Source organism: Anarrhichthys ocellatus, unplaced genomic scaffold, assembly GCF_004355925.1.
Source record: "Anarrhichthys ocellatus isolate YVR2014 unplaced genomic scaffold, GSC_Weel_1.0 scaffold22, whole genome shotgun sequence".
Classification (NCBI taxonomy): domain Eukaryota; kingdom Metazoa; phylum Chordata; class Actinopteri; order Perciformes; family Anarhichadidae; genus Anarrhichthys; species Anarrhichthys ocellatus.
Genome location: NW_022280052.1, coordinates 1,186,573 through 1,199,165, shown reverse-complemented (window position 1 = coordinate 1,199,165; position 12,593 = coordinate 1,186,573). Strand labels below are relative to the sequence as shown.

The following is a 12,593-nucleotide window of genomic DNA, read 5'->3' as shown; positions in this document are numbered from 1 at the left end:
TCCTGGCCTCTCTGTCCCAATATAACTAGTCCTCCTGGCCTCTCTGTAAGCTGCTCTTCAAATCCAAATCATTTGGAGCTGAAAGAGGCTCTGAAGTCACAACATTAGTTGAAAAGCAAAAGTAAAAGTTCGTCAGTGAATGCTGAAATCATGGCTGGAGAATCCATCAGGAACATGTTAGCATTTAGCTTTGAGCCACACCCAGCATGCACCTCTTCACAGCATCTTGGGTGTGTTTGATTTGGGAGACTAAGCATGCTGGCCAAGTGGTGCAACTAATCAGGTAGATGTAACCTTTTTAACGAGGTACAACAGTACTCAAATAAATAGTATAAGTAAGCTACACAAAAAAGCAACTTTGTTGGAGTGACGACTAAATGTAATAAGTTACATTCTACCACCACTCTTATTGGAGGTTTGATACCTAGAGAGCTTTTTATCCATCGGTCACACCAAATGAGTTGAAGGTGCAGCAGCGTAACAACTGGAAATAGTAGATGTACAAAGGCAGCACTGTCTTTATTTCTGAATGGTAATCAGTCAATAATCTTGATGTCACAAATGACAATTGTTTCTGACGATACAGTATGAACTCTGCTTCAACATCAGTCCTCTGGAAAGCACTGAGCTCTCCACTTTCAGCTGCAGTAGCCAGTATAATGGACAATTAGGAGTACCTATCATTAGATAACCTTGATCACCATGTTAACTGCTTGATTTCCTCCGGGACTACGCCTGCTTGGAAACACCCACCATCCATAGACTTTGTATTCTTCTTTCTCAAGTATTTCTTTTGTTCTTGCCGTTGCCGGAGCACATTGAGGACTCAGATTTGACTGATTTTTATCTTATTAACTAGAGCTGTACGTTTGCTCTGTGATTTTCTCAGTGACTGTCAAAGATTTGTCAGATTTTAAAGTCACATTATTTATAAAAAGTAAACTGTTACATGAATATCAATCAACATTTAAAAAAAATACAGAGCATTGCACAGTTTCTATTAATTAAGACAGTAGCTTTGTGCTCTGCAGCTATGAAAGGAAATGAAGATCAAGACGTTAGAGAGAAATAGAAAACTTTACTAACTCATGAAAAATGCCAGCAAATAAGAAGAACAAATGAATGTCTATAGACTGCAGTTTAGTATCATGGGTCATTTCTGCTTGATGAAATCTTATAAAGTTTTAAATTCTGACTGATTCTTTTATAATCGCTTTTCATTCATACCAAAGTATGAACAAAACAGATGCAGCTGTAAGACACTTGGTATAAAACACTAAGTGTCCCAATAGAGCTGAACTGTACCAGCTATACCGGGGTAACTTAAAAATAACAGCATGTCTATGGAGTTTTTATATAGGTTACATACAGTATATTGCTGTTACTTTTATTTGAAAACACACTACCCAGATTTAAAATATTTTACAACGATACCAAAAACCTTATTGGAATGATTTGATTGATAAAAGCAGACTGAAAATCATTTGTTTCACAGGAAACAGATGGTCGTTAATCACAAACTGAGAGGAGAAGAGTGATTTGCTCTTAACTGAAGTGGATGATGTGTTTTTGAGTTGTTCTGGCTGCAGTAATTACATAAACACACAATACACACTAGTGTTACATGCATAAACATGTGGATGCACAACACACACAATACTGAGGCCATTTTGTATTTCCCCTACGCACACATTGTAAAAGAGAGTATAACGAGTAAAAATGATGTTGTTCTCTCCTCAACTCCTGTTTAGAAGCCAGGGGATTGCAAATCGAAGGCTTAACAGGCTGGTTGCAAATCAGATTTGTGGTACTTCTGGGTCCGATCGCCCTCACCTGTCCCAGCAGGTAGAACATTTAATTAAATCTATTTCTCACATATATGCAAAAACAACATCTGCAGCACAAAAGGTTAGCCACATTTGTTTTGCTGTTTTGGGGTAATTGCAACTTATATGTGTTGATGGTCCTGTTGCTGGCTGCCTCTGTGTGCAGAAACCATTTATGAAGGGAATAAGCCCATCACAGGGAGTGAGGAGTGAGCCCATTACAGGCATCCACTTTATGTGGTGTATGGATGCCCTCGAACTCAACTCACACTGGGCTCCTATGCCAGCCAATTACGCTGATATACAGTGTTCATACTTGTGTGATCTAAACCCGCACACATGCAAACACACACTAAGAGGCTAGCTTCTTATTTAAAATATGAATAACAGTAATCCCCTCATCATACAAGTGCTAAACACACACACACATGCACGTATAGAGGAAGAGGGAACAGAGCAGCAGGATGCACATACTGTCACACACACACACACACACACACACACACACACACACACACACACACACACACACACACATATACACACAAGTGCTGCTAATCTGAATTGCAGATGTTTTTTTGTGGCCTCCCTGTCTGCCAGCACCATGATGATGAGCCATTCTCGTTAGCATAGAGACTTTTAGCCGTAATTATCTGGTAATGGCACTTAGCCCATCAACTCCTCCTCTAGTGTGTTCCAGTGCACGCAAAAACATACAAAGACACATGTTTTTATGCAGCTATACAGACATCCAGACAGACATACTCACACACACACAGCTGGATGGAAATCCATGCATATAGACAAAGAGAAGCACACACAGGCAAACAGACACACAAACATAAACAGGCAAATATTAATAACCACACACACACACACTCACCTAAACAGAAGACACACACTGACAAACACACAAAGGCACACACACACACACACACACACACACACACACAAACAAACACACACAGGTGATATATCCCTTCTCCTCTGTCTGCCCCCATGGCTAATCTGTGCAACTTATTATCCAGGAGATAATAGGAACTGTCATCCGTCAGGCAGAGAAGGGAGGAGGCAGAGGGGTGGCAGTGCGTTCATTGCATATTTAAACAGGAAGAGACTTTATTGCAATAACTTTATGAGGCCAGATGTGGTGAATTAACCGATCTGGCTCCTTTCACAAAGTCCAAACATCTTATCACTGTAACAAAAAGGTGCCACAGTGTGAAAGCATGACAAAGGGAGGAGCAAAAAGTGATAGAGGCAAAATGAAATGGACCAAGAGAGAGACAGCAGGGAAAATGTAGGGGCGGTGAAAGGTAGAGGGAGACACTGAGTGTTAATTTGCTTTTAACAATCACATTTTATTGCAACGGTTGCAAAACACTTCAATTGTTAATTCTGTGAAATTGTTCACACACAGGAGCGCCATAAACTGGCATCTCCTCTGCAACGCTCTCAGAGGCAACACAAAGGCAGAGAGGAAGGTAATGAGAGAGAGATGAAGAAATAATGAAACGGGGGAAGAGAGGAGACAATAATGAAGAATGATTAAAAGAAATTACTACAGCAAACATAAGCACATACTTTGCTTTATGTCACTTTGCATTACAGAAAGTGCTGTTCCCTGAAAACAAAGTGGATCTTTCTTGGATGAAAGAGCAAAGCAGATTGCCAGCCTTTCTGGGGTTCAGAGTGTTGCCATTACTGTTTTAATGGCAATAACATTAGTGTAGTGGGCACCTTCAGCCAGCAGGGGCAGCAGAGCATGAAACTGTGTGTTGTTGTTGTGCAAGGCGCAGCACAGTAAGGAAGGACCCAAATGCAAACTCAGACAGGCTGATACAAAGAAAATACTTTAATAAAGAAACAACCTGTTGCAGGTGAACAAAACTCCATGCAACAACGAAGACGAATGGACAAAGAACTAGTATACATATTGAGTGATTAATGGGGAAGTGGGAGCAGGTGAGCAGAAGGGCTAACGAGGGACAGGTGAAAGTCATCAGGGCCGCACAGACATTCAAAACTGGCGGGAAAATACACAGGCAAGAAGGGACCAGAATACAAGAGGAGAGGTGACCTACAAAATAAAACAGGAAACACTTGACATGACTGAGTGACACGAAACAACAAAACAAGAGTGCTGCTGATGTAAACTGTAATGCACGAAGGAAAAAGAGATGCTTCTAACTGCTGACAAAAAACAAAGCCCAGTTGTGGTTGATGGTGAAACAGCTCAATCTCAGCAAACAAAAGTAGCCTGTTACATCGATGTAAAATGATTTAAATAGGCAGTGTCCTATTTAAATCATCCAGCAGGCATGAAGGAACATTAGCATTCATCTGAAGCCATGTTTCTGGCCCCATAATGAAGGGCTTTGTTTTTTCCTAAGTGCTCCACTATGTTCAACTTTGTCTGTTTTTGGTGCTGTTAAATTGTAAACAATGCTCTCATTTCAATTAACAAATCACTATCATTGTTACTATAAATTATGTTTAAATAATGCAAATTCATTATACCTTTCATACTCTTAAGAACAAATTGAAATGTGCACATAAAACAGAACTGTTGTGTTGAGAGAGGAGGCGATGACCGGACTAAGGTCAGCTTTGCTTTTCTAAAATTAATTTCATAAGTAGAGTTGTCATGCCAGCCTCCCAAAATATTTTATTCATTTTTAAGTGGCAGGTGGAGAGTGAAGATGTTCTGCACTCAGCTACCTGGATGCCCCACTGACTCCAAATGTTCACTAATAGAGTCCGACATTAACTCCATTTAGCACAGGGGAGGAAAACAGCCAGAGGGAAAGGTTGTGGAGTGAGTGAGTACTGTGAAAGTGGATTGTTGGAGGTTTCTTCCTCTTTCTGACCATTGCTGGAATCGGAACCAACATAAAATGATTGGTTGAATATCAAAACAGAGTTTTCAAGGCAACCAATTAACCTGAACATAGAAACTGAGAGAGGTATTTAACAGCCTCTAGCTGGTTCTTGGACATGATGTTGGAGGCCTTCCCTGTCTACATCTATGGACTCTGTTTCTATGTTCAGTGGATTGCCCCGAGCACTCTGACTTCAAACACCTATCTGTGATTCTACATCAGTTGACTGATGAATTTAGAATCTCTAACATTTCTATTTCAACCCTCTGAAAACCGCTCGCGCACTAACTTCTATACACTTTACCAATAAAAGTTGTAATGAAAGAGAAAGATGCAAGTTTAGACTCAAAGGAATAGCCTGAAATATGCTTCAGTCTGCTGAGACCTACAACCCTGACGTACAGAGTATAGCCCAGAACACCATAACCCTTTGATCCACCACGACTCCCTCAGTTTTCATGAATCTTCAATGACACCCTTGACTTCTGTAACGCCCGGGGAGGTGACAGCGCAGGGACCTCGTCAGGTTGAATCTTCAATGAAGAGCAACGGCAACTCTGCAACAATGGGCAGACCAAAGAGCGCCCATATCCTCAGCCAGCTCTCCCCGCCGGCTCATCCATCAAACCCCCAGTGAGCTGTCAGTCCTTTAAACTCTCCGGGACCACACACACATCCCCCAGTCGAAACTGTAACTGTAATTTTTCTTCCCCTTTGGTTACACTGTCAGCTCAGTTTACTCTCACACTTCGGGTCTGTTTCTCCTGGCCTTTGCTGGAACTTGTCAGGTCTTTTATTTTGTCTCTGGAGTTCATTGTGAGTAAAAGAGGAAATAAACACTTGAATGACTTGTTCAAACTTCAAAGTTCAAGCTAACGCAGCAATGTTTTGATTACACGAATTGCAAGACAGGTGTGTGAGTGAGTGAATCATGTGCTCTGCTGAAGAGACCGCAGTTTATGATCTAGGGAAGAAGCCCTCAAAACAAAAAAATAAAAGATATATCAATACTATTTACTCATCATTGACTTAAAGTTTGTTCATTTTTTCTGCAAGGCCAAAGCCCAGTAATCTGGAACTATATCAAATAAAAGACAGGTGTGCTGCCTCTGAGTAAATTGATTAATTAATAAATAAATTAAAGTATAGCAATTAGAAGATATAAAAGTACATTTTGAGGTTACTCGCCTAAAACAGTTCCAAAGATCAACCTGGCATGACAGGTTTACTTTTCAAGGGTCTAAGGATCAAGGTCTTTGTATGCTCCGCAGATTGTAAAACCCTGTGAGAAAAACCTCACTGAACTAAACAGACAGGCAACAGCCAGAGACACATTTTGTGTGGGCGGGTTGGGGAGCTTTGCCATGTTTCAAAGCTGAAGCTGCAGCATATTTACTTTAATACTGAACTGTATAATGGCATGTCAAGACGTTATATTGAAATGGCAGATAGACAATCTATAAATACATTTTGCCCAACCTCATAAGATAGCTTGTTTTTCATTTACATTTAGTTTCTCAGTCTCAGTTGTAAAGAGACTGCACACAGAGTTACCCTACCTTAACAAAGTGCTTTAAAATGTACCTCTCATTTGTCATGCAAGGTACTGGCTTGCCCATCAGTAGCAACTTGTACTTTGCTTCGTTACAATAATTTAATTTACCCTTTAAGTCAATCAAAAGCTTATGAACACAAACGCTTTGACTCGATATCTGCATGACCTGCAGAGTCCAGATGTACCACAGACAGACAAATAGGTTGGACAGTTTTTATAAATTTAATATATCAATATATAGAGATATTTATCAACAGCTTGATTTCATAGAAACGTGATCGAGACCATTTTGGCATACAGTACAGATATTCCATGTAAGTACAGAAGTTGCTAAGTTTTAAACTCCCCCCCCCCACCCCTCACCAACCCGCCAGTTAACCCCTCCCTCGCCTTCCCGCAGACACGTAACACGGAAAAACAGAAAGAGTAAAAGTATACAGGAGCACAAAACAAGGCACCAATAAATTAAAATGATAACCCCTCTTTTTTTTTTTTTTTTTTAAAACACAACAACAAAATCTATTCAACAGAATTAAATACAGAATGAACCCTAAGAATCTGCAATGCTGTTAAAAAGCAAAAAAAAACAAAAACCAAACAAACGGAACAGACAGGAGAAAAAGTAAAATAAAACCACTTTGGCAGATTATTAATTTTTAGTTACAATCAAGTAGTAAATAAATCCAGTGCTCTTGAGTACAAATAAATTCATATATAGTCAACACTCCTTTTTCCCCCCCAGAGATTTATGTACATCTTTTTTTACAGATACATTTAAAACATTATCAAAAGGTTTTTGCTGTATGAAAATGTATTTACAAGTCATGATTCAAAACCATTGGACTGTACCATTGGACCCCAACCCCCTCCCTTTTATTTCCTCCCCTCTTAAGAACGTTATCTCTTTACACAGTGCAGAAGGCTTCTTGAAAAGTTTTGTGCAACAAACAGCATAAAAAAATGCCTGTCGTATGGCTGTGGAATGGACTGAGGCCCGAATGGTTTTTGAGATTTCCTTGCAGGCAATGACACCAGCAACATTTTGGTAGACAGTTTAAAAAAAAAAAAAAAATTGGAGCCAATACTTTCTTATATTTGCAGTGATTATCTTCTACCTCAATCACTGTTGAAGTAAAATGCCCAAATATGTGACAACACAGTTATTTATCAAAATGTTGCTTGTGTATGTCATCATCCCAACACTCAACAGGATTTACACACAGACTTCACAACTTCCCCCATTGCGCTCTTCTTCCCCCCCCCCCAACCTTCATTTTACACTGACTGGTATAAAAATGTAGGTGACTGAACATTACCCTTCAAGTAATCAAACAGCAAGATGATCAAATATGAAACGGAGAATGGCTTGGCAACGAGAGAGAGAGAGAGAAAGAGAGCAAAAACTACAACTCACAGACTAATAGTCCAAAAAACACATGATAATAAGAGGAACCAGTTGTTGAAGGTGTAGGAGAGTCACTGGGTCAACAACAGCTAATTGCCAGCCAAGTAGAGTCAATGAGGGCTCCTTCCAAAGTCCAGAACTATATCTGGGGGGGTGAAGGGGGGAGGTGGTTCTTCTGGCTTGTTCGGCCTGTTTGCTGGTTCACCATCAGGACGTTTTTTTTTCCAGCTCGAGGGGTTTCCTTGTTATTTTGAGGGTTCCAGTTTATTTCCTCCAGTGTGTGTGTGTGTGTGTGTGTGTGCCTGTCTACCAAAAGACTGATGGCCCTTGCCAAAGGAATGTCGATGGCTAAGATGAAGATGGGAGGGCAAGAGAATGAGAGTGCACAGAGGCAGCAACGCCGACTTTGCTGTGCAAACTAAAACTCAGTAGTATAACAACCATTCAAATACTCAAAGTGTCACAGCTGGCATTACTTTTGATACAGTGCATGATGAAGTGAAGTGGTGGGAGAGGGGTGAGGGATGTTAAAGCAGTCAGTTCGTACTGGGTCAGATTCTCTGTCAGAAATGACTGGAAGCAACCAATTAGAAGATCACAGAGAGGAGGAGAGGGACAAGCGACGGGACCGTTAAAAACAGGGAGCACGAATCAGGAACACTATGATTACAGCATGCAATTATATTGGATTATGGGTTATCATGGCTGTTAGGATTTGCTAAGATCAGCTAATAATGTAACATTGTTCCCATAAAATAAACCAGTTGCAACCTTGTCATGGATGTTTGACATAACCTAGGTGTGATAGTAACCTGCCTATTATACATCAGGGTTTGATATAGTAGCAATATCCCAACGCTTTATGAGTGGCAGAGTTAAATCTATAGATGAATCAGCTAAAATTTATATTTTGACCTCAGAATAACTGAACATATGAACATAAAACCACACAATTAATTCTTCAGTGCTCAACTTGATCCATTTAACTTCAGTCGGTTGTTTATGGAGTTGACAGGTAGTGAGAATATGACTATGCTGTCATTAGGGCATTGATTCGCTTCTAAACGATTCCTGAAAGTATGATTGAAGAATGTCCAGACAGCATACTGTCTAAGCATGTCCTCTTCAGTTACTACCTACTATATGATGAATGACGAAAGTCCCTTGCTGGACTTTCTCAGCGTCCTTCAGTAGAAACGGCTGCTCTCAAGGTGGCCACGAAGTGGACCAGCCAATCTGTCTTCCCACTTTGGCAATAATAACTTTTCTACCATGCCACGCTCAGTCACCTCAATAAATAAGCAATTTCTTCTCCTAACTGTTAACCCTCAGCATGGAACTCCATTAGACCCGCAGCAAACATGGACACAAAGGAAACGTGGGGAGCAGAGCTGGCTCAGCCCAGGGTTCAATACAGCAGCGGGTTCGTGAATTATTTTAATCTAAAATCCACAAAGATGTCTGACCTGTTTTATCTTTCCGGGCATTTCACATCATCTTCATCTTTCCTTATGGAAAAAAAAACTAGGAAATTGCGATTCATAACAACTCCCACAGCCATCGTACTCACTGAAAATATTTGAAAATGACCACAAATTGACACAATGCAGCCGTGTCAATTGAAGCGGTTTCCTTCATGTCAATCCTACGTTCTGCCAAAAAAACAAACGCTGCATGTAGCTACCAAACCAGTCAAATGCATTTTATTTGGCTTCATCTGTGCAAAGTTAAGATGAAGGGAGAAGGCCTTCCCTTGTGCTCAATCCTCCTCCCATTAGATAGACGAAGGGGGATGTAGTGCTGGAGAGGACTATAATTTACCTGTCTAGAATGCCACTTGTCTCATACATTACATACAAATCCCCCTCTGTGCATCATAAACTGAGAGGAGAGAGCCATCCTTCTGAGGGCGGTGAAAGGGAATGAGTGGCAGATTACAGCGACACAACATCAGCAGAAATCTGCTAAAATAAATGGCCCACTACTCATTTTCCAAGCACAAAGCTGTTTGCATGCAGTACAGTTTAGTCTGAATCCTGGCAGTCATTTCCTGCCTACCTTTGTCTTTTTCTTGCTTCATCCCCTGTGCTTACCCGAGCATCCACACTGAGCAAACATTTCCAGGAAACAGTGAGAACCACGAATAATAACTACCATTAATCAGTCTGTATAGTAAGATGAATACATATGCTGTGTATATACTGAGCCGAAGTTGGAAGACGTTAATGGTTGCATTCTTTACTTGTTTTTGCTCATTAAAACGATGGGACAAACAAAAGTATTTCTTAGCTTAGCTCAGCTGAAATGCAACATTGTTCAAATGTGTTATTCTGAGAATGGAAGACCAGTGTTTTAGGTATACCTCTATACCTTATATAATGCGTTATAAGTGTGCTTAACACCTTCAAGATGCCCATTATTGACACTAAACGACGTCTGGAATAGGAGAGTTGTAATTCTGCCATAACTACTTGTAACAGCTATCATATTAACTTGTCATAACGGCCTATAGTAATTCACTACTACACCGCATTATGAGCAATTATTGCGATAGTCACGGGGCATAAATTCCATCTGATTCAATGAGCTGGAAGCTTGTCTGTGGTAAGCCAATGGAAGATCAGCTCTTTACGCTGGTTTACATGCTTCCTCTCTATCCAGCCTTCAAATCAAATCAGTGCTCGGCTCAGTCAGCCTCGGCGTATTACTCATCTGCTCATACAAAACAGGGCCTTTAACAACCACGCTGCACTGAGCTGTCAGTGACAGCAGAAAGTGATTCCTTCCAAATGTGGGCTCCGTTTCTACCGCTTCTCATCCAGAAAACACACAGCCACATTGTTAAAAGACGGGGAAGTTATCATGCTAAGAAACACCAAAGGCAGTGCTGTGAGGTCGCTGAAACTTTGGGATAATAATGGCGAAGTTGTGAAACCAAGTCAGGTCAAATCAAAAGAAAAGTGATGTCGTTGGAGCTGCTGTGTACGCGTGAAAGCAATGCGGTGTTAAAGACCATCGGAGCCAAAAATTCAGAAACAAGGGTAAACACTCACACTTTGCAGTTGTCTATTGCTAATAATATTTGTGTCAGTAGATAAAATAAGCTGCTTGCTTTCTCATACTGCATGTATACAGGATTCCAGTAATCCCATAAAATGTCCTTTTTTTATTTCTAATATAATGATTACAAGAAAATAATTATTTTCGTGTTGTCATGCTCCATGTTGGGGTTGAAAGTAGGGATGCAACAATACCGATATCGGGCCGATACTGACTTTTATAAACGCCAATTATAATTATGAATTATAATTGGCGTTTAAGTTTTGACCAATTTTTTTGCAACAAAATTAATTGAATTTAATTAATCTCTGTTCATTTTGAAAAATGTTTACAAAGATGCTGGTGTACAATTCATTTATTCAATATCAAACAACAATTCAGTAAATGTATATCCATGTATTTATTTGTTACATTTTATGTGACAAAGTTGGGAGAGCAATGTTTACTTAAAGCCTGATGTTTCCTCACACATAAAAGAATGATCTCAGTCACTTCCACACAGTGAGGCATACAGCATATTAATCAAATACTGGTATCGCAACAGTACTTGTACCGGCCGATACCCAAAACCAAGGCATAGCTATCGGTATCGAGACAGAAAAAGTCGGATTGGCGCATCCCTAGTTTAAAGTTATAGAGCTCAGCACCTCAAAGCACCATAGTCACAGGAAGGTGTTTTTGTGACGCTCTGCTGTCTGAAGTTTTGCTTTAAAATATTGATGGGAGCAATCGCAAACAAAAAGTCAGGAACGCATGTGAGTCCTAACACCCACCGCAAATGAACAAACAATCCCAAGTTCATTATCGACTATACTCAAACCTCTGATACCAGGAGACAGGATTACCCATAATCCTTTGCCTTTTCTGCCCTGCTGCTTTTTTACCTCGAGGCACTACCCTCTGGTGGCACAAATCCTCCTATTCCCCTCAAAAAAACACAAAACAAACCACCCTCCCTAACTCTTTCACCTCGAAAACTCCTCCAAACATACAAACAACCCCATCATTTTCCTTCGTCTCCTTTCCCCTTGGCTATATTTAGCTTTGCCTGCCAACTATAAAATATGTCAAGGGGTGGAATGTGAGTGTGTAAAAGGATGACATTCCCCCATTTTTAAAAAAATCTGTCATGTCAACCCAAGATGTAAAGGGAACTATGAATAAAAAATAACCTCCTTGCCTACTACTGTATATATCCTTGCAAAGTTGAACAAATCTGCCCGTCCTCTGTAGCACTGAGAGACGCCGATAACATATTTACAACAGCAAACACATACAAATAAATAAAAACGTCACAATATGAGGAATTAAAATGAATGCATGCCGGCTTTTTCCCCCCTGTACGGTGGCCAGACAGCCTTCTATTTACAATGTGCACGTAGGCAGCAGGTTAGTTTAAACAAATTCATCAAGCAGCATTTTACGCACCACTACAGCTAACAAGCGGCAGAGAGAGAGAAGAGAGGAGTGGAGACTACTAATAAACTAGCACTAAGGGAAGCAGTAGTGGCTAGTAGTGGTAGTAATGTTACTCCAGTGGAGAAAATAGGAGAGGAAGGGGGATTTACAAGATGTATGTCATCCCTGCTCCTCAAAAGGGGAGGCAAAATGAGGAATCCTTCTCTTTCTCCTCTGCGTTGTACTGGCCTCTTTAGTAGTGGAGTAGAGGCTGTGGTGAGAGGAGGGGCCAGGATGGGATTGGGGAGGGGGGCAGTCTGCATCCCCCCCTCAGGGATAGCCATCATCCTCCAGACTGAGTGCCACGCGCTGCAAACAGCAGATAAAAAGACTGTTACCACAGGAGGCTGGTGAAGGTGTGAGAGAGAGAGAGAGAGAGAGAGAGAGAGAGAGAGAGAGAGAGAGAG

At 40.7% G+C, this 12,593-nt stretch overlaps 1 protein-coding gene across 3 annotated transcripts in view; it reads right to left on the bottom strand.

Moving 5' to 3' along the window:
* Window positions 1-12,344: 12,344 nt before the first annotated feature.
* Window positions 12,345-12,593, bottom strand: part of lrp8 (low density lipoprotein receptor-related protein 8, apolipoprotein e receptor) — a 146,222-nt gene continuing 145,973 nt past the window's right edge. For all 3 annotated transcript variants that reach the window (XM_031859479.1, XM_031859481.1, XM_031859480.1), the window contains exon 19: window positions 12,345-12,495. In XM_031859479.1, the coding sequence (XP_031715339.1) occupies window positions 12,457-12,495 (39 nt within the window). In that variant the 3' untranslated portion in view covers window positions 12,345-12,456. The remainder of the gene's footprint in view (window positions 12,496-12,593) is intronic.